Raw genomic sequence first — 20,779 nt, forward strand, 5'->3', positions numbered from 1 at the left:
GGAAGTAGACACAAAGCTGTTTTCAAGGCAGTTTTAATAGAGCACAGATTTCTTTTTTCCCCCTGTAACAATCAAGTATTTATATACATGTCAATACTGGATTTTTAAAAAATATTAGAGATAAAAATCTGATTTATACATATTGGTTGCTTAAGCAAACAGCTAGAAACAGTGAACTACTTAGAGGTATTCCTTTAAAACCCTTCTATTTAGACACTTTAAAAAAAGAAAAAGTACCACATATTGTTTAGAATTTAATCAGACAACCAGATTTACAGATTTAGTTCAGGTTCAGGCAAGGCACCAGTTAAGAAATACCTTCCTATATGTACAAGGAACCAGAGGGCAGAGCAGAGCCGAGGTGGCGGCGGTCACTGTGCGGGGAGCGGGGTGGCCAGGTGCAGCGCGGGGCCCTGCATGGGCCAGCCCTCCTGGTGGCTCTGCAGCAGGCGGTACAGCTGCTTCAGGTGGGCAACGATGTTGTCCTTGATATCTGGCGTGGAGATCTGGAGGCGCACGCTGCCGCTGTCGAAGGAACGCGTGAAGTCACCAGAAAACATTTCGTAGATCATGCGAGCCACAACGGGAATGACCTGTTTAAAAAATTAAGGCAGTTATTTTAACTGGTCACATATATACGCCTGTTATTTTGCAAAACCCAAAGGGCACCAGGAATCCCCTGCAGTGGTCAAATCTACTTGCAGAATGGTTTCCACAGTAACCTGAATTGCAGTTCACAGACCAAAACTATTCAGCATACAAGGAATACATATCATTTGCAGTTAATGTGACAAAAACCCACCAGCTTCCTATTTGGGCTTCTTTACATCATTAACCAAAATGGAGAAAAACAGTTCTCTATTTGATATCTATGGGTGTCAACCCGCAGGGCCCAGCAAAGCTGGCGCGTCTGATTCCAGAGCCTTTGCTCATACCTGAACCACGATCAGCTTTCTCTCTCTAGGTTTTCCATCAGGCCATTCTTCCCCAAAACAGAAGTATATTTCATAAGGTGGCTGTTTCTCAATTTGTCCCTTCTGATGGGCAATCAGCTCTAAGAAGAAACGCAGAACGCTGCAGGGTTATCTGTCTTTCCGTTAGGAACACATCCCACCTCATTATACTTGTCCCAGGTCTAACAGGATCGTGCAATCCTTCTCCAGAGCCACCTCTTACACATATAAACAATTACAGCTTATTTCCTAAATCCAGAAAGAGCTTTCTTTAACAAGACCCACCAATATTTCAGTTTGGTAAATAAGCGTAAATTCACTTTACTCCGAAATGCACCTGCTCTATAGTCCACTGCCGTCAGGGAGCACAGTGGCCACTGAACCACACTCCATGCAGGTGCAAACCAATTACTGCATCAAGACTGATCCTTAGTGCAGATCACCCAGTCTAATAGTGTTACCAAGAGCCAAGACCAGCATCCAAAGTTGTTTTCCAGAAGCAAAAGTTACCTACCACTTAGGAATGTTTCCAGACAGAAGAGTTTGACTTTCTTTTGCCTCTCAATCAAATTTGGTGTAGTGGAGGAAGGCGCACATGGACCAGACCAGTACACCTTGCACTGGCAGAGCCGGACAGCATAGATGGCATGGCCACTGACCTCCAGGATCAGTCCCCTGTCCATAACATCTAGTAGCCGACTTGTGAAGATCTTTTGCTTTTCATTGGTGATTTGCTCTGTTCCTGGAAACTTTACTTGCTCCAAACTAATAGGCCCAAACAGCTCTTCCTGATCTGGCATTGGACCCAGCTCTCCGTAGAAAAGTCGGCACCCCTGTGGGTTGCTTACAGTTGTCGTGGGTCCGGTCTCCTTTCCTCGATATTCAAACTTGATTTCTAGGTCTGTCACTGAGAGAGGAATTGTTAGTATGATGTTTCCTGCACCTCAGCACATGCACTGCACGTATCAGTAGTGCAGAAGCATCATGCAACGTAAGCTAGAGTCTGAAAGGATATTCTTAACTATACACAGTTCTGCACGCTAACAAGCAAACAACCGAAGGAAAAGCAAGGTTAAAAACCACTTGTTTTAAAAGCGCAATGAGGCACTACACCCATATGCCTACTTGGAAGAGAGCTGATCCAGAGCTCAGGGCTGCTGAAGAAATCATGCTGCAGGGCAGTTGGGGGCATTTCCATATCTAGAGGTTCATTCTTTGGCCACACAGCTTCAGGGCTACAGTTTTCTGCACTGGCTGGAGCCATTGGAGAATCTACACAAAAGAATCAATTATTTGATAAAACAAGATTTGATTTCAAGGATGCACCAATTTACCATGCACCCTATGCTACCAACCATTGATATTAAGAAATGGAAAGGTCTCCTGAATAGGGACATGCTGAGATGGATTCAGTTCTTCCTCCTCTTCGTCATCAAGATCATTATCCTTTTCATCCCACGGAGCAGAGCCAGTGGAACCTACAAACAAGCACACGTGAGGGGTGGTCGCTCTGTGTGAAACACTGCAGTGCATTTCCTGAAAAAATACTGCAATTTTCATGTTGACTTTGCACAGTATCAGATGTTGATTTGTATAAATATAAGTAAAAAAAGGGAAAAAATGTAATCGTAACAATATACTACCATCGCTTTTATTAAGGAATGACTTTAGAGAGCTAAGGATCCAAATAAACTATCAGCAATGCTGGATTATTTAGCAGACAGCGTGCAACCTTTAATTTTAGTACAGTTATGCTATGGTTCAAAGTCCTCTTAGCTTAATTACAGCTCAGTTTACATATGGCATCCATTTTCCACTGCACACGAAGGTAGCTTAAGAGTTAATTCCTTGGCAGGAAAGGTAGATGGCATTGGACAGATGCCTGCTCAGTTACCAATATTGTGTCAGCAAGGCCCTCACCTGGATTAATGATTGATCCCTGGGACTGCGGGATATCACAAACTTCATAAATTTTAACAGGATTCATGGGCACCTCCTTGGTGCCATCATACATCAAATTAAACTCCCGGCTTTTGTTAAGAGCACATCGGAGCTGGGCTTTCCACTTTGCAGGGTCTGGCTCATCGACTCCCTCCTGGTACTTTCCCGTTTCCACAGCCCATGCCTGGGGACAAAGTGCACCGTGCTTAGTCCAGCTCTCTCAATATGCCACCTTGTATCAGAAATCACACTTCCAAACAAATTCACTCTAATATTCTTCTCTTGCAGAAGTCTCACCTCAGCTCTTCTGATAACAATAAAGGAAGTTCCTTCTACAATATCTTTTCCCATTCAAACAAGGAAAAAAAAAAAGTAAATCCTAATTTCCAAGAACCATTAGCAATTTTGAGCATGCATCTTTATGCAAGTTAAGAAACTGTAATTTATACAGGATTATGCATTGGACTTTTCTAGGTGCCTCAGGTGGGATACCAAAAGTCATTTTGGACAGTGGGCCATACTTTGTGTAGAAATGGATTCAAAGTGGAGTGGAAGAACAGCCACAGAGATCCCACCTGGCCCTCCTCCCCTTCCCCCCCAAATCAGGCTCTCAATCCAAGATCGTCTCAAGGCAGGAGGAGTACTCCCTCCTCAGAGGAGTACAAGAGCTACAATGAATCCCTTGGGAGAAGAGTACTAAGGACGGCGATGGCAGGCATTAGAATTCAGTGGTAGAATCATGATTTTTCTTTCCCAGTTAAGATTTAGGTAACAGTACTTAGTTTGACACTACAAAGCAGCCAGCTACTACATCCTGAGCCCACCAGATGAAGTAAATAGCAGCAACTTCATCTGCCGCAATCCATATAATCAGACATCAAGTCTGGGCTGTGGTGGTCTGAAAGGGTTAAAGAACTAAATACCTTTTCAGTGCAGTGCCAAGCTTGGCACTGAGATTTCCTGAGGTCAAAGGAAACAGGACAAAATGTGCCTGGAAACAGCTTCTGAAATGACTATCCAGCTTTTAGGCCAACAATTCAACCCTTTGTCCCTGTTTAATGGCCATGGTATAACCAAGTTTCTCTTCCCTCACCTTAAAGATAGTGTTCTCCTCTTCATGCTGAGGACTGTGCCGAGTTGCATGCTTCCAGGGGATCTGAAATCGCTTTGCTTCTCGATTAAGCCAGATAAGGCCTGGATACATACCGCTATCTACCTGGGCTACCAGCCAGGGCTTCAAGCGAACTCTTCGTGGGTGCAATGCCATTGTCTACAAAAGACAAAGATAATAGTAGACCAGCTGCTAAATGTTAGAGGCTGATTTTCGAAAAAAAAAAGAAGAAAAAAAAGATATTTAATGAAAGAGAATTATCACCAATGTATGTTACTATTATTGTTTTTTATTGCATGTCTAGAACAGAAATTCAGATTTCATTAGATTACTGCTCTACCAGAAGCAGCTAAGCATGGACCCTAATTGCTATAAGAACAACTCACTCAAATATTGCAATCGGAGATGGTGTATTATTTGAGTTAACTGAGCACATGGAAGGATTAGCTCCAAACAAAATAGCGCTGTAAATGCTGTGCAGGAGATAAAGCCACAAACAAGCCACAGCAAGAACAGACATTAGAATTTCAAAAGCCTCCATGTACACTTTAGCAAACTGAGCTATCTCATCTAATTTCTCCTGAGTCACTTAAGAGTTATATCCAGAAGCAGAAAGACCAACATGTGCCAGATCAGAGACTTCTGCCCTTCTGCCCCAGCGGAGCTAATGGTGGAATCTTTAGGCTGAACTGGAGGGGAGCGTTTTGTCGTACAGAGACAGACTTTCACCCAAAAGTCATTTCATGACTTTGTCATGAATGTTTTGAATGCAGTATAATCCTTTGCAAACTTCAATGTAAGGTGCTGACCTATAATAACTAGGACGTTTGACCAGAAGGACATGAACTGCAAGTGCAAGCTCATGCTACAAATCGAGTCATGTTGACTTAGTGTTTAGTTTAAAAAAAAGAAAAAAAGTCAGTTAACTGATCAAAGTTGTTGTGTAAGTGCTCCTGTGTTGCTACTACATTTGCAAACAATATTTTCCTTGTTCACAATATATACAAAGCTAAAGAAAAAAATAAATGACTGCCCCTGTGCAAGAAGATTTGAAATTTTTATGCTACACGAATGCTTAGAAAGCACATTTCACATATTAGTTCATAAATCTTAAAATAGAAGTGAAAAATGGCAAATATTCCCATTGATAAAATTAGATACAGGATAAATAAAACCTTTGCAGCAAGCCCTGAATACTGTTAGAGGAGTTGCAAAACATGTCTAGCAGCAGAGATAGAAGAGATTTAAAAAACCTATCCAAGAACTAGTCTAGGAACAGGTTTTATTTGTTCAAATACCTGCAGATCCAATTTAAATGCAAGTAATAGCAGAAAATTAATCTGAATGCAACTCATTTTATCAGTTAAGCAAAAAAAAAAAAAGTTCCGACTCAATTGCAAATCGTGTTTAAATAATAGTTTGAAAGTGTGTTTAGTCAAGGATCCAGACATAATAGCAGACTGCTTCCCAGGAGCTAAAAAGGATCAGAAAAAGAGCTGTCAAAATTATTTTTATGGTTCTGAAACTGCCGCATTAGCTATCTGTGTCTGCAAATCCTATCAAAATTAAGCTTTTAATAATGTTTGCAAGGGCACAAAGTCCATGTTAATCCTGAACAAAACGTATTTAGAATTGAGACAAAAAACAGATACAGTTTTCCCTTCCAAAGGGGAATTCTCATTGAAACAAATCCTAACTGAAGTCTGGTTCCACCACCTCTCTTGCACTCTCCTAACTTTACTACAAGCAGTCCCCCCTTCTAAACAACACACACTGGGCAAACACACATGTGCGAGACCCAGATTAAATACAAACTCAGACACCGGTGAGAAAAATTCATGCCTCTAGAACAAAACAAATTCAGTCACATGGGCAGTGCGTTAGGCTGTGTTGGGTTTAAAGGGTCTATTAGATCACAGACAACGTATATTGTCAGCGCAGGACATTACAATGCTTTATGGCCTTTTATCGCCAATGACTTGTTGACACAACAGAGAGCAAATCAACTTGAATCCCATTGCTCAGCTCAAACAATGAGTCAACCTCTCCTACAACTTTCAGCTTCAATCCGGAGGGGTCCACCAAAAAGCTGCTGGAGCTCTCAGACAGCAGCAAGGACGCGCATCGCTCGGGGAGCGCCTGCGCGGATCAGCGGGGTCGGCCAGCAGAGGCCTGGCCCTGGATGTGCAACAGGAATTCTCCAGGTCCCTTCCGCCAACTTCAATTTCTGGTGTACGGGGTAACTCGTACATCCCTGCGCTACCAGCACATCCCTCCAGAAATGTCATTATTCAACGCGCCCCAAGTATTAACTAACCCGGATGTTTTCCCTTGGACGGGAGCCATTCACCCAGCAAGAACAACTTGGGCGAGCTCAGGAACAGGCGTCCCATCCCCGCAGCCACCGCTGCGGCGGCGGCAGGCAAGTGACAAAGGTCAGGAACGCCCAGTTGGCCCGTGCCGTACCCCTGCGTTCGGCACCGACGCCAGCCGGTGCACGTGCTGCCCAATTCAACAGGCACAGCACACCAGGAAAACACTATCCGAAAGTGAAAGCCTGTCTAAGTCTCACTGGAAGGAGGGACTTGCTAAGGCTCTGAATACAAGCGACCATTTCCTCATGGGAGAACAGGAGAGTGATAAACCCAACTGCACTGGAGCATGCACGAAGGGCAGCTCCCCGGCAGCGCCCACATGGCTGCCAGCAGCGGTACCCGAGGCGCGGGGCGAGGAGATGCACCGCATCTTCCCCCTCTTTGGCCAGCTGGCATGCTCCTGGCTTAGCCCCCCGGAGCGCCGCGCCACAGGATGGAGGCCGCACGTCTCCGCTTCCGCCCCAGCCTCCAGCGGGATTGGGCACTCCGACAGGCTGCATCCCGACGGATGGGGAGCTACAAGACAAGCATTAAAACACCACCAAAGACAGACGGCCCAGTTGGGTTCTCTCCTCTAGGCTCTCGTATCCTTACCATACTTTTGTGACATACGGGTTTCCTGAGCTCAAATGCTTTCAGTCTCAGCCTACGCAGCCAAGAAGATCCAGCCCTCCTTTTCCACCCCGGTCAGGAACCCTCCAAGGAAGTACGGGAGGGGGCTTTCTCCAGGTTAATCTCTGCGATACCACCGCCTGTCACCTCCTTCCTTGTCACCTCCTTCCTTGTCGTTACCTACGAGTTAATCACATTAATGTATACTTAGTGGGTTTTCATTCATTTTTTTCAAAGGCAAGTAGCTCAGCTCTTAACATTAGTATTCCTTATCTGCACAGAGAAACAGGCTGTTTTCACCCAAGTATCTGACACCTAATCACCTCCCTCCACCCGGAGCCTGCAGCTCCCGCATTTTGGAGGTTTGCACATCACCTCCCCAAACCGCACTCCTCATCGCTTCACAGCCGCCCGGGCTCCCCTGGGGACCCGCTTTAACCGCAATCAGCCTCCTCCTTCACAGCTCCTCCGCCCAGAGGCAGCTACCGCCCGCCCGCGATGGCCCATCGGCTTGAAAGGGCCGCGGCTCGTCCCCGGCAATTTGGCTTCTCCAGGTGGTAACAGCTGCTGGCGGAGCAGGGGCGAACATCACCCTTGGCCTAGCTGCAGGCCTCGATTTACACCAGCTTGAAAGGCATAGCCTAAGGCTAACTACCGGGTAAGCCTGGTGAGCAGATGGAAAAGGAGGGCAATAAATACATTTTCAGCGTTTTATCCTCCCGACTGCCTCCAGACCCGGCCTGTTCCCTGTTCTGCCGCCGCCTCCCTTCCCAGCCCGGGCTTCGCACGCTCCTGCAGACGCGAAGCCAAAGCTCCGGCTTCCTCCCGATATTCCGCACGGAAGGTATTTTGCAGGTAACTGCAAGCAAACCAAGCTCCCGTCCTGAAGTTTGCTTCTCAAGCCAAATAGAACCGTTCTGCATCAGACGCCTGTCCTCCTGCCACGGAAACTCCGCGGCGCGGGGCGCGAGAAGAAACGGAGCAGGAGCGGCTCACGATTTTCCGCAGGGAAACCGGACACCGGCCCCAGGAAAGTGGATCTGGGGGCGGGGGAGCCGCAGCCCGGCCGTCCCCGGCGCCCTGACAGCTCTCCGGGCAGCGCGGGGAGGGCGCAGCCCCGCGCCCGCTCCCCGGGGGCCGTTTGGGGCCTTTCTCCGAAAGCGCCGCAGCCATTTCCGCGCCGCCGCCAGCGCGCACCGGTGTCACAACCCGCCCCGTCCTCAGCCGCGCGGCGGGGGCGCTGCGCCCCGCGGCCGCCAGCGCGCGACTTACCCCTGCGGCGCGGCGGGGCCGGGGCCCGGGCGGCGGGGCCGGGGCGCGCACGCTCACCGCGCCGCTCCGCTCCGCGCCGCTCCGCCCTCACCTGCCCAGGTGCGCCTGGCGCAGCCGCGCCGCTCCGCCCCGCCCCCGGGGCCGCTCCGCGCCCGCGCAGCCCCCGCTGCCGCCGCTGCAGCGTGCGAACGGGGCACTGCCCCCCCCCCGCCTTTTTCCTTTTCCAAATAAATACTGCATGTAAAAGAAAAATCAACTTTTTTGCAAGTTTAAAAGCATATCTGGCGCCTCGCACAGCCATAGCGCTGCACAAAGACAAGCCTTAAGGTCAGGGTGATTGAGGCACAACCACAAGTGGGTTTTTTTCTCAGAAATCCATAAAATAAAGCTCCTCCGCTCCTCGGACCGCAGCTCCGTCCCCGCTCGCGAACCTACCTGCGGCCGCCGGGGCCCCGCCGCATCTCCCGCGCCGCAGCCTCCTGCCGCGGTCCCCGCCGGTCCCTCGCCCGGTTTCTTTTCCTCGTAGGTGGGGAACAGTGACTCAGGGGTGAATCCTGGTTTCAAGGGATCGTCTAATACTTCACACTTCAGTTTCAATTAACATGAAAAAAGCAGGAAATTCCCTTCTCCTTCCCCTGCTGGAGGCTCACAGTGCTGATTCCTGCTCTTGGAGGGCCTGACCTGCACCCAAAGCTTCGCCCTCCACCAAGGTTTAGGGATTACGCAGTTTCGAAAGTTTTCAACACACACTGAAAATGTGTAGTTTTCCATTTTTCTCGGGACATTTGTCTCGTAAGATGCCAAAGCACAAGATAAATATTTCAAGCTTCACCACTGAAATGTAGCTGCTCTGGGGTGACATGTAGTAATAGTTTGTCAGCACAGGATGAGACCTCTCTGGAATTAAAAGCCAACAGGCAAGGCCCAGCAGACAGCATTTTTCATGATGGGATAACACTGCATTGGTAAAGTTTAGATTTTTTTTTTTAAAACCTGTCGGTTTCGGTGTGCAAGATTAGGGAGAGCAGCTCCTGTAATAATATCCAATACCATGTTGTTATTCCCAACATATAAAAATGTGCGATATTTGGCTAATTTAGTGATGAATTGACATGAGATGGATAGAGAAACATTGGGCTGAATTCTCCAGCCAAAATATTAAGGATCTTTGATCTAGCCTCACTCTTTTCTGGGTCCTTTTTTTGCTCCTTCAAGCTAGCATGAAGTGTTTGCCAGTGCCACTGAATCTCACTGAGGTATTTTTCTGAGGAGGTTCCTCTACCTTGTAAGCCTAGTAGTGAGTAATTTTTGTTATAAGAAGGGGAGGCAGCTGCAAATAGGAAGAATACAGGTAAAGCTACAGGAGAAAGGGTGTTGCTCCCTTCCCCTTTTCAAGCAGGTGTGGAAATGGGTCAGCACAGCAGTTGCCATACGTCCTCCTTGCATTCCTCATATTCCCATCCATCCTGCCCGGCATCTGGTAAATTTGAGGAAGATTCAGAGCTGCCTTTGCATGCAGTCCGGTACGCCAGACTCGGTGCACCCTGGAAAGCGGATGCCGGTGGGAATACTGCGTGCACCTTCGGCCGCACGCGCCAGCCCCTCTGCTGCAGAGGGGCCGGGACTGCTGCAGGATTTTCGCGCTTTTTAGGCCTGCTCGAAGGACACGTTGGACTGCCCGAGCCACCCAAGCGGCCTCGGTGCAGAGAAGGGCCAGTTTGTCTGAAGTAAAGGAACAAGGCAGCAAGGCGACTGGGGGGCTGCTTGAGCGCACTCGGAGCACTGGTCTCCCCCCGCCTGTGCTGCGTCCCGGGGCTCTCAAGCTGCGCCTGCCGCGGCACCTCGCCTCGATTGCCGTGCAGCGGAGGCAGCCGGGGCTGTCACGCAGATGCCAAACAAGGGAGTCTTCCCATCCCTCTGCATTTTTTTTTCTTGAATTTCTACTAGCCTTTGCTAAAGCCTGTGGCAGCACGCCTCGTTAGTGAACCGACGGGAAATGAGCTGTCTCGTTTTCCACGCTCTCAGCTGGGAAACTCTGCAGCTTCTGAGCTGCAGTGGTGATAATCTAGGGATAGCTCGTAAGGCAGGAGACGTAATCAGATGTTGCCTGTTTGCAACTCTGTCATCCAAAGTTTTCATTCTGGCATAATATTTCTCTAGTCTGAGTCATTTTATACAGCATTCATCCTAAATTTTCAGGTAGCCAAAGAGCATCAACTTATTACAGTGTTTTCTAGAAATTAGCCTTTTGATTTTTGTTTTTAGTTATCGCTATTTACCTCTACCTGCATCTTTTTCAAATCATAGGGAGAAATCCTTTAGCTGACAGACTGTGCTCCATAAACCGATATTGTAATGACTAGAGACAACAGCTCTGGCAGTACAGTCTGCACAGCGTGTTTGTCGTGCAATGAGACTTGTATGCAGAGGAATTTCCGTACCAGGAGCTACAGGTTTAATTTACTTCAGTGCCAAATAAACATCACTACATTTATTAAAGGGATTGTATGTCACAACACATACAATAGCACAGATCAGACTCTAACCCGGGAGATCTCTTTCAGTGCTTTGTTCCCAGCTGGAAAAGATCTTAGTAATCAAAACAAAGGGGAACCATTTTCTCTTCTGGGAACAGATCACAAAGTTCCCATAAGGCAAAACAAAATTATGCAATGAGGCAACATAATGTCCTGGGCATGTGGAGTCTTGTGCTCGCAGCACTCGCATTCCTGCAGGCAGCTCCACGCAGGAGCACGGCGCGAAATGGAGGAGAGCTTCACACCGATGCGTGTGAAATTCCCCACCTGTGCTGCAGGGAAAAGTCTGATGACCCCTCCCTACCTGTGTCTGCACAAAAAAGGTACCTCTAGCCTCCCTAAAACTGTGTTTGCAACCCAAATATAGAACCCCGACCTTTCAGATATTAACCAAGATGAACCAAGAAACATATCAGTAGAGGAGGGAGAAAGCTGTTACTTTATGTGATGCACATAACGAGCAGAGGGATGATACACGGGTGTGATAGACTGAATGGCAATGGGGAAACAGAGAACACAACACAAATAGTTTATAGATATCCCAGTGACTATGATTTCCAGACTTCTTTCTAGTAGTTCTAGCTGAAGGCACATGTTGGGGGATAGATCCAATACGCTTTCTCAATCAGCCCTCAGGCTACTCCACTAGAAATACAGATTAAATTAGATTCAGGGCTTAAAGTTTATGTCTGGAGCATTTCTAAGAGAAAGGCTTAAATTTATTAAGCCTGTTACATTCTTTTAGATACAGGAGTAGACAAACAGGATTCCTCTGCACCATCAGACCAAACCTTTCCCAGAAAGAAAGCATCTTTAGTCTTTCTAGTAACTCTGCTAGTCCCTTTCCCCACTGCTGCTGCCCTGCCCACGTTCCCTCCTTGCTGGAGGCTCTTGGGTGGATCCCCACGTTACCTGGGCATCCTCACGCGTGAGGAGCTACAGAAGGGCAAAGTGAGGCTGTGCCTCTGCGAGTCCGTGTGTACACGTAACACCACGGAAGGGCTACTCACGTGCACGAGCGGGCTCGGAATAAGTCCTGTTCTTATTGCAGAAACCTGATACTTCAGCAAGTGCTAGGCTGACTCTTGACCTGTGTTTTTCCATATTAGAAATTCTTCTTTCTAAACCAATCTATTTCTAAAAGGAGCAGTTTAAATCCTTAGAGCCCTGAGTATTATTATAATAGTGAGTCTATTGTTTCCTATTAATACTGCTCCAATCTTCTTAAAGGAAGAATCCTATCTGTAAGTCAGGATGGCTCAAGCACATTTATAGCTACAGGTCATTTCTTTCCAGCTGACACAGAAAGATGGTTGGATTCAGAACACCTGGCACAATATGTATAAAGGTTGGTGGCTCCATTAAGAAATAAAAAGGAGGAGCAGGATGCTTTCAGGAGTAGGGGGGGGTATGATTTTTTTTTGGCAGTATGTGGTTATGAGCAGCCCAGTATCAGGGTTCTTTGATAAACTGATGAAGAGGCTTATGTTAGAACTGTAGTTAGTAGATGTAATAAAAGTAGTAAGCAATGTTCAGTGACAAGGAGTAGATTTTTTTCGCCTTTCTGTCTTAGATATAATTGCTTTGTAACAGAATAAGATGAGTATAACAAGTATGTCAAGGAGATAAAATGGGGAAGGAAAGAAACCTCAATACTTAAAAAAAAGTTTATAGAGAAAGAAGATGTACAAAACTTCAACTGAGAATTTCAGAAATGAGTTATGAAATTGGGAGAGATCTGCACTTAGCTATGTGCATTTGTTGTTTTTCTAAACTTGTGTAGTGTAAGGCATGCAGCATGTGTTCATTAGCTTGATGCATTAGCAGTCCTGTTAATGTTATCGGGAGTTTTCTCAGGTGAGTAGAGTTAGTTGTATATGGATGTTTTGTCAACATTTTTTTCTTAGCAAAAGTTGTTTATTGATATACCTTCTTTCACTGAAAAATTGCACTGCCCTCACAACCTGCTAATATATACCAAGATTTGAAAACTAATGTCTAAGAGTTTGCTGGAGATCACTCTGTTTTCTAGAAAAAGCATGGGATTAAGTGAGTGAGGTTATAGGTCATGTACAAAGGGAATCTCAGTTCCCAAATCCTCTGACACAGAGATGTAGACCTGTAGCAGCTGCCTGAGTCTCCATGGAGTCTGCTTCTAAATAGGGCACAGCTCAGAACATCTGAAGGTCTCTGTGACTAATAGGTGGGAATCTCCTAATGATCTTAGTTATTTTTATGCAGGTCTGATACCACACGTTGCCCTGCCTTAACCAAGGGAAGCACTCTAGGATCACCAAGTGAGCTTACAAAACTGTAGAGGTGAGTAGAGCCTGTCGGAGAGGAGGAAGAATAAAGCAAAGGACAAAAAGTAAAGCAAAGTAGCAGGACACGACATCAACACCAGAGAAACAAAGACAAGAAACTGCAGGAGAAGGAAGAACAAGGAGAAAGCAACTAAAGTCAATAAAAGGACGGTACCAGCAAAGGACTTTGAATTTTCTTTTTTGTTCCTTTTCCTTTCTTCTTTCTCTTCTGCTTTACGGAACAAAATGGGACAGCAGTTCACCAATGCTGAAGGGGAACAAGCAGAAATTGATGTTGCTGAATTGCAGGAATGGTACAAGAAATTTGTGGTGGAATGTCCCAGTGGGACCCTCTTCATGCATGAATTCAAGCGCTTCTTTGGAGTCCAGGACAATCACGAAGCTGCCGAGTATATTGAAAACATGTTCAGAGCTTTTGATAAAAATGGGGTAAGTGGCAAGAAGCTATTGCGATGACTTGGCCAGCAACCAGTACTCTCTTCCTTCTGCAGTTTGAAATGGTTTGGGGCAGTTTCTGATCTTACTATTATGTTTAATGAGATGAAGGCAAAGGATCTGCCAGGGCTGTATTGTGGTTTCATCATTCCTTGCAATGCAAGAGCTAGCTGAAAGTGTGCTCTTTCTTTGGATTCAAAATGCACCTGGAAATAAACAGAGGGGAAACAGCTGTGAAGCTGGTGGGATGCTGCACTGTGTCACCATCTCCTTCCTTACATAAGAAGCCCCCCCCTGCACCCGTCTTTATGGTGTGGTGTGGATTTATCTCCTCATAAATCTGTATATGAATTAAGGACAGAATGTCCTTCTTCAAGTGCCTAAGGATGGATTAAAAGGTTTAAATTGAGGCAGCCACACTTTTGAGACAGTATTGCTGAAAGATCCTCAAATGGCAAAGGTTGCTAACTGAAAAAATATTTATCTGTTACGATGCAGGAGGAATTACGGTGGAGGAAAGCCCTACTTGGACTTGATAGACAGTGGAGGAGGTGTCTAGGTACATTATGAAGAGGTAGCATGTAACAATATTGATTTTAGCTACTCATAAGCTAAGGAATGCTGAACAATTCATATATCTTGGTCTTGATTCTCTTAGCTGTATTTGTCATCAGACACCTGGGAAAAGTGAACTTCTTGGTTTAGTAGCAGTTTATACTTACTCATGTGTTGGTGCAAATGATAGCATAATACTAGCCCATAATATTTCAGATACTCAAATAAACATAAGGTGGTTTTCTTTCTTCTGTTGAAATGGGTAAGTGATGTTTGCCAAACTCTGTTAGATTTTTCTAAAGCTCTTAATCATATTTGAAGTATGTGGTTGTTTGTCTACCCACACAGGAAAAAGGGAGACAAGTATTAGATATTGCTTGTATCAGATAAAACAATTTCTATTAAGCTTCCTTTGAAACCAGTGGCAAAATTGCACTGTGGTGGCAGGAAAAGTCAGTTTGTGAGAAAGGACTATAAAAAAAAAAAGCTACAGAAAATGTAGGCAGATCAAACTTGTCTCAGATTTTGAGGTGGGCAAAACCCGAGTTCCTGCAAAAAGCGGAGATCCAAATTGCATAATGAAATGCGTGTAGAAAGGGATTCCTGCAGAAATGCGTGGTCTCTGTGGCCTGCTGTAGCCAGGCAAAATGTGTTCAGCAGTGCAATTTAGGTGGTTCTTCTAATGGCAACAAGCGGTTTGCATTAGACGAAGTCCCATTCTTAGCTTAGAGGAGTTTCCCTAATGACTGAGGCCCCTTTCTCCTTTTTATTGGAGGGATGTGGTACTTTATATGTTAAATTAAGTGCATTAAATTAGGCCTAGGTTTGTGTGCTTGCTAAATAGGCCTATAGTATATAATCAATTAAATTGGGCCTAATCATCAATTTGCAGGGCCTGATGATCTAAAGGATTTTTAGTGCTAAGGTAAGGACATCAGAACAAATACATCCTAAATTATCTTCTTTGTTTTCGAAGTCCAGTAATAACAGTTTTTGCTCAGAAGTGCTACCAGGTATTTAAGTGCCCACCGCCAGCAGCCCGTGGAGGACAGGCACAGCCCAGATTTCCGAAGGCCGTTTTGCTGACGAGGTTGGGACTGCTCGAAGGTGACATGCGCTGTTGAGCGCTTGGCCCTTGGGAACGGTGCTGAGCGGCATGAGGGCCATCTGGAGGCTGCCAAAGGAACCACGAATCTCTCTAAAACCTTTTAAAAAGGTTTTTAGGAGGCTGGACGTGAATCTCTTAGTGCAAGTGCTCTTGCTGCTTCCTTCTGGACAGCTACGTTTTCATTGTTGTCACCATCTTCCTTGGATGAATCAAAATCAATCAAGGGTGAAGGACAGAAGAAAGGAGCAATGCTTGAGTGTTAGTCTCACAGGTGAAGCAGCTAAAGTCTCCCAGAATGATGATCCCTCCTAAAAAAGCCAGCATCTCCTGCCCCTCCATCATCCATGTGATCTGTACGGTCCCAGTGCATTCAAACTGCCTGTATTTGTGGAGTCCTGGCGGGTGTCCCCCCCTCATGCTGGTATGGGGAAAAAGGCTTGCTATCTGTTCTCACGCTTCTCAGGAACTCGTCCTGGGGGGGGACAGAGGGACATGGCTGTACTTACTCTGGGAAATGCACAAGTCTTTTATAAATATAAAGTGGGAAATAAATAGCTGTCCCCCAGAGTATCTTTTTGGCAGCTTTTTCATCCCTCTTTCATAAGCAGTTTTTTGTCAACTGTATGTGGTTAAATGCCATCCAGACTGTCTCTTTTTTTCCTCCAGGATAACACCATTGACTTTCTAGAATATGTGGCTGCTTTAAACCTTGTTCTACGAGGAAAACTGGAACATAAGCTGAGGTGGACATTCAAAGTATATGACAAGGACGGGAACGGCTGCATAGATAAACCTGAGCTACTAGAAATTGTTGAGGTAAGTGGGTATTGCCTAATTACTTATATTTAAGTAATCACCATTCTTTGGCAACATAATGATGCATGTAGTTCATATAGTGATAATCCACTGTTTCAAAGCAGCTGTGGGCAGTGACGAAGTGAAAATGCCTGGCCTAGGCGAAAGGGGTCATTTGCAGAGTGGTTTGGAGACCTGATGGGGCTGATGAGGACTCAGTTACACCCAGGGGCAGCCACAGGCCTCGGCCCCACTTAGGCAGAAGCTGCCCAGAAACGCAGCGGCCAGGCACTGTTGGGGAGCGCCTGTATCTTTCTGCCCTGCCTCTCCTTTCAGCTCTTCACACCAAAACTCACTATGTGAATTGGAAGTGGCATGGTGGAAGAGGGCACGTTTCACCCTGTATTCCTTACAGGAGCCAGGTTTCCTGCTTGAGTATAAGTGAGAGTGAGAATAAGCATGAATCAGTACAGAAATCCTTTTCGTAGTTCTTGGAGTTCTTGTTCTGCAATTGCTTTTAATTAGTGGCTGTGTGAAAGTACGAGAGGGCGTCTGGCCTATGGTTCAGCAGAGAGGGACAGGGGTAAGAGATGCCCAGGCTTCTACTGCTGTGTAACTTTAGGTCAGTCTCTGTGATCGTGTTAGTCTCTGCCCCTGCAGCACAGGTGCTGTTATAGTCACCCTTTCACAGCTGTATTTGTGAGGCTCAGTCAGTGCTATCAGCCATTTTAGGCTCTTAGGTAAACTGCAGTATCAAAACTCATCCGAGCAGTTGAAACTTCCTGTGCAAAACAAGTTCTTTTGGCCGAACAGTCAGCAGCTGGGAAATGTGACTGGTTTTAGCTACCTGCATCACCAGGAAAGGTGAGATAAAAGAATTTGGGAGAGATAGTCCAGGGCAGGTTCAATTATGGTTTTAAGGTCAGCGAGGAATTGGCCAGAGCTGTGTTCTACCCTTGCTAATCCCCTGTCTGGGAAGACTTCAGACAAAACCCTTCAGCCTGATGAGCAAAATTAACAGTGAGCAGGTGGTTGTCTTGTGGGGAAGAGAGGAGAGGAATGAATACACAGAGGGAGGAACAGGCAAAATTTGCCATGCTCCAGTGACACAAAGTAGAACGGAAACTATGGGTCAAAATACATGCTAGTACAGGTTTGTGGTTTTGCAGCTGGGGCACAAGTGCACTGGGAGAGAGAGATGGCTAAATCAGGTGTGCCTGCTTTCAGGTCTGCACAGACCCTGGAAAAAATCATTTGACTTCTCAGTATGATTTTTTTTTTCCTGTCTGTGAAACTCTTGCCTTGCTCCTTGCAAAGGAACCTGAGGTTTGACCAATACACATAAGTAAAATGGATGGGCAGCAGTTTCAAAGTACAAATAATGTAAGCCACAGTATGCAAATAAGGTAGGAGATTTTGTTAATGATCTAGGGCTGTTCAGTGGCAGATGTTTCTGAAAAAGGGTGAAAACTGCAGCCCTCAGACCGCTGCACTGCTGAGAAAATAAAGTACACCACTGCTTTTCATGTGCCAGTCCTTCTAATCTATGGAACTTCTTTTCAGTCTATCTACAAGCTGAAGAAAGTGTGTCGGTCTGAAGTGGAGGAGAGGACTCCATTGCTCACACCAGAGGAGGTTGTGGACAGGATATTTCAGTTAGTGGATGAGAATGGGGATGGTAAGGAATTGATAGCTTAGATTGCACTTTTGCATAATGAAAAGATATCTGTGCTGGCCAGACTAGTTTTAATTAGGTTTATCAAAAAAAATCACTTAGGACAATTACATTACTCATGTTAGACATGTTGGGTTAGGCTCTGGTCTGTTGTGCAGGGGTTAGCTTCTAGAGCAACTCTGTGCAGCAGTAGAAAATAATCTTCATTATTATAAAATACACAGGAGTCACTACTCCCTCTGGAATTTGATGCCATACCTGTGTCATTCTCAAAGCCTCAAGCAGCCAGAGTGGAGATCCCAGTCCAGGCACAACTAGCCTGGATAAAGACAATGGGTCTATTCAAATCGAAGCTTGCAGGATCAGACTTGCAGTCCTGGAGGAGCACGTATAAACTAATGCAACACTTCAGTTAGCCAGAAGGACAGTGTAGGTGTGAATGGCGTGGTTTACAGGGTGGTGGTTTGTTTTTAGCTGGCCTAAACTACATGGGGAAATTGTGTAGTGTACCTTTTGTCTTATTAACACATCTTCTGATACATAGGATGTTGTTTTTACCTCCTGTGTCTTTCTCTTCATTTGTGTCTTACTAGCTGTCATGTTTTGTGTCCCTATCCTTTGTCCTCCTCCTCCTGTATACAGGGCAGTTGTCTCTTGATGAATTCATTGATGGAGCCAGGAAAGACAAGTGGGTGATGAAGATGTTGCAAATGGATGTAAACCCTGGGGGATGGATCTCGGAGCAGAGGAGGAGGAGTGTTTTGTATTAAGAGAGTTCAATTTTGATATGACTGAAAATGTGATGCTGACGACAGCTGTGGCTCTTTTACTCCGGGGAGTGGTGGCTTTCACTTTTAATACAGTCTCAGCATCCAGGTGAAGACTTCCAGAAGTTTGAGGGCATATCTGAATCTAAAGCCTGCATGCTGCATACAGCAAGGACTGCTGGTACCCAGAGACATTGTTGGTCCATTAATAAGTCCTTTTGTGTACACAATACCCTGTTTGCCAGCTCTGGTTTTTGGTTACGCCCTAAGGAACAAACTTTTTGTGGCTTCCTGCAGTGGTTCTCTGGGAGTGTTTCTTAGTCTGGTGACAGAAGGGATCAGGCAGGGAGAATTCCTGATGTTGTGGTACAACTTTCAGTGCAGGTTAGTGTGTCTCTGCCTCTGTTGTTACTGCCCACAGAGATGTGAACATATCAAACAAAAACAACAACAAAAGAGGTACTCTGATGGTGGATGCTATACGTTCAGGAAATCTGTTACAATTCATAGTGAGTGCATACAATTGGTTCTAATAGATTATATTACTTCTAACAAAATTAATGAATGCCAACATATCACTGCCAGAAATAAAGATTATAAGAGGTAGCCAAGTCTGTGTACAAAGTTGAGGAAAACATTGTACAGGCTGGGCAGGTGCAGTATTCACTTTGCATCTCCCTCCTGTGGACCACACTTTGCTGCTCGCACCAGTTTGTGAGGTTCTGGGGGGCTGGGAAAGGGGTATTTCCAAACACTGCAGCAGTAAAAATTGTACCTCTTCCCAGCAGCCAGTTTAGCACAACTGTGGTTCTGCCTCTTTCTGAGCCCCTGTTTCTTACTGAATCATTGTTTTAGGACAGTTTTCTCTGCCCCATAGAGCTAGTCTGAGCTCACTCAGTCTTTGGGACTTTCGCTGCATTGGAAGAAGTTGGGTGCGATGAGAGGCAAAGGGAAAGCAGAATTTTGCATGGGAATTGTTGCTCTGGTTGGACTGGTTTAGCCCTGGTTTATCAGCAGGACCAGCAGAATGGTGCAGGTGACACAAATTCGGTTGAGTAATATAACAGTACAGTGGTTTTACACTGTGCTTACTGATCCAGCCGCAGACTACAGATATAATGTGCACAGCCTGTAGGATGAGCTTTGCTATTCTTACGACTAACTCATGTATGTGTGTGTATGTATATATGTGTGTGGAAAGAGAATTTGAATTGAACCAAAGCATTGGTTCAACCTTATTGGATTTATTGATTGTTTTTTTGCAAGGAAAATCTCACCAGGAAAATGAATTTTCCCACAAGGAAATTGGTCAAATTCCATACACGGAGAAATTTGCAATTCCTTTTCCTTTTTGTTTTTTTATTTTTTGGCCTTTAAGTATGATGGTGGTATTCTTCATTAGCTTACCAGTTTGCAGCCTTGTCAATTTACCTGACTTTTAAATTCAGGAACATGAGGATGTAGTCAGAAAAAGACAATCAGTGCTAGAGTTCTAATGTTTATCAGCCAAAGATCTGAAAGAATCTGGCTTCTAACTTCCATGAGGACCCTGAAGGAAAGGTTTGCATTGCTGAAAGTCATGGACAAATGTTCATGAGAAGTTATCTTTTTAATTCCTCAAATTCTGGGATATCAACCACCATAACCCATTTTGCTTTTGCTTCTCTCTCAATTCTTAATTTGTAAGGACATGTTTACTTAAGTAAAACTGCACTATGTACCTATAAATGCTTTAAACTTTCTTATTCCATTCACCTAGCAAGATCAGACACCTAAGGAGTGATTTGGCATCCCCCCACAAGCAGTCCTCTGCCGGGGTGGTACAGGGCATCCCAGCACCGAGCACTTGTACAGTCCTTGTTAGAAGTTTTGTAACACTTGAATTTAATAAAGAATTGTTATTTATTAAAACTTTTCTTTATCTATTTTGAACCTTTCTCTTTTCTACTTGGAATGAAGCTGGAGGCCTATAAGCAGCTGCGTATCTGACCAAGGTAATCTTTAAGAGTAATGACATAACTCTCATCACCTCTCAAATTCATTAAGTGTAACAACTAACCTGGCTAAGAAAATACAGGGCAGCAGTGGCAGTGCCATCGCAGATGTGTGATTGCAGATATGCTCTTGTGTCTAGCTTCTGTGTAACACCAGGGAGAAGCCTATGTATGATGAAGTATTTTTCGAATGGAGTTTGAAATAATTGCTGCACAATGACATGAACAGACAGTGCTGCAATCAGATGGTCCCTGTTTTGGCCTTGCAGGGATACAGGAACCATCCACTAAACGCCAAAGAGTTCAGGACCAGGAGTAAAGCGTC

General features: G+C 45.4%; 2 protein-coding genes across 5 annotated transcripts; one reads left to right on the top strand and one right to left on the bottom strand.

Annotated features, from left to right (window-relative positions):
• Positions 1 to 17: 17 nt before the first annotated feature.
• Positions 18 to 8,714, bottom strand: IRF6 (interferon regulatory factor 6). 4 transcript variants are annotated; one of them, XM_064497982.1, is made up of 9 exons: positions 8,700 to 8,714; positions 6,975 to 7,172; positions 3,988 to 4,164; positions 2,874 to 3,078; positions 2,309 to 2,431; positions 2,079 to 2,225; positions 1,468 to 1,860; positions 936 to 1,054; positions 18 to 593 (listed from the first exon to the last, which is right to left on the bottom strand). In XM_064497982.1, the coding sequence occupies exons 2-9, from the start codon at positions 6,975 to 6,977 to the stop codon at positions 372 to 374; spliced, it is 1,389 nt and encodes a 462-aa protein (XP_064354052.1). In that variant the 5' UTR covers positions 6,978 to 7,172; positions 8,700 to 8,714; the 3' UTR covers positions 18 to 371. The 4 variants fall into 4 exon arrangements, with proteins under 4 accessions (XP_064354052.1, XP_025967801.1, XP_064354053.1 ...); XM_026112016.2 differs by lacking the exon at positions 8,700 to 8,714 and adding an exon at positions 8,265 to 8,366; XM_064497983.1 differs by lacking the exons at positions 6,975 to 7,172; positions 8,700 to 8,714 and adding an exon at positions 8,265 to 8,324.
• A 4,339-nt stretch (positions 8,715 to 13,053) lies between these two features.
• GUCA1B (guanylate cyclase activator 1B) lies at positions 13,054 to 20,298 on the top strand. The gene is made up of 4 exons (XM_026111940.2): positions 13,054 to 13,554; positions 15,890 to 16,039; positions 17,582 to 17,696; positions 18,336 to 20,298. The coding sequence occupies exons 1-4, from the start codon at positions 13,351 to 13,353 to the stop codon at positions 18,461 to 18,463; spliced, it is 597 nt and encodes a 198-aa protein (XP_025967725.1). The 5' UTR covers positions 13,054 to 13,350; the 3' UTR covers positions 18,464 to 20,298.
• Positions 20,299 to 20,779: the final 481 nt, after the last annotated feature.

This window comes from Dromaius novaehollandiae, chromosome 27 (genome assembly GCF_036370855.1).
Source record: "Dromaius novaehollandiae isolate bDroNov1 chromosome 27, bDroNov1.hap1, whole genome shotgun sequence".
NCBI lineage: Eukaryota > Metazoa > Chordata > Aves > Casuariiformes > Dromaiidae > Dromaius > Dromaius novaehollandiae.

Coding starts and splice junctions, on each gene's coding strand:
- IRF6 (XM_064497982.1), bottom strand. Junction 3,079..3,987: donor AGGAGAACACTATCTTTAAG/GTGAGGGAAGAG, acceptor CTTTGTCCCCAG/GCATGGGCTGTGGAAACGGG. Junction 1,861..2,078: donor CTGGATCAGCTCTCTTCCAA/GTAGGCATATGG, acceptor TTCCTCTCTCAG/TGACAGACCTAGAAATCAAG.
- GUCA1B (XM_026111940.2), top strand. CDS start 13,351: ATGGGACAGCAGTTCACCAATGCTGAAGGGGAACAAGCAGAAATTGAT. Junction 13,555..15,889: donor GAGCTTTTGATAAAAATGGG/GTAAGTGGCAAG, acceptor TTTTTCCTCCAG/GATAACACCATTGACTTTCT. Junction 16,040..17,581: donor AGCTACTAGAAATTGTTGAG/GTAAGTGGGTAT, acceptor ACTTCTTTTCAG/TCTATCTACAAGCTGAAGAA.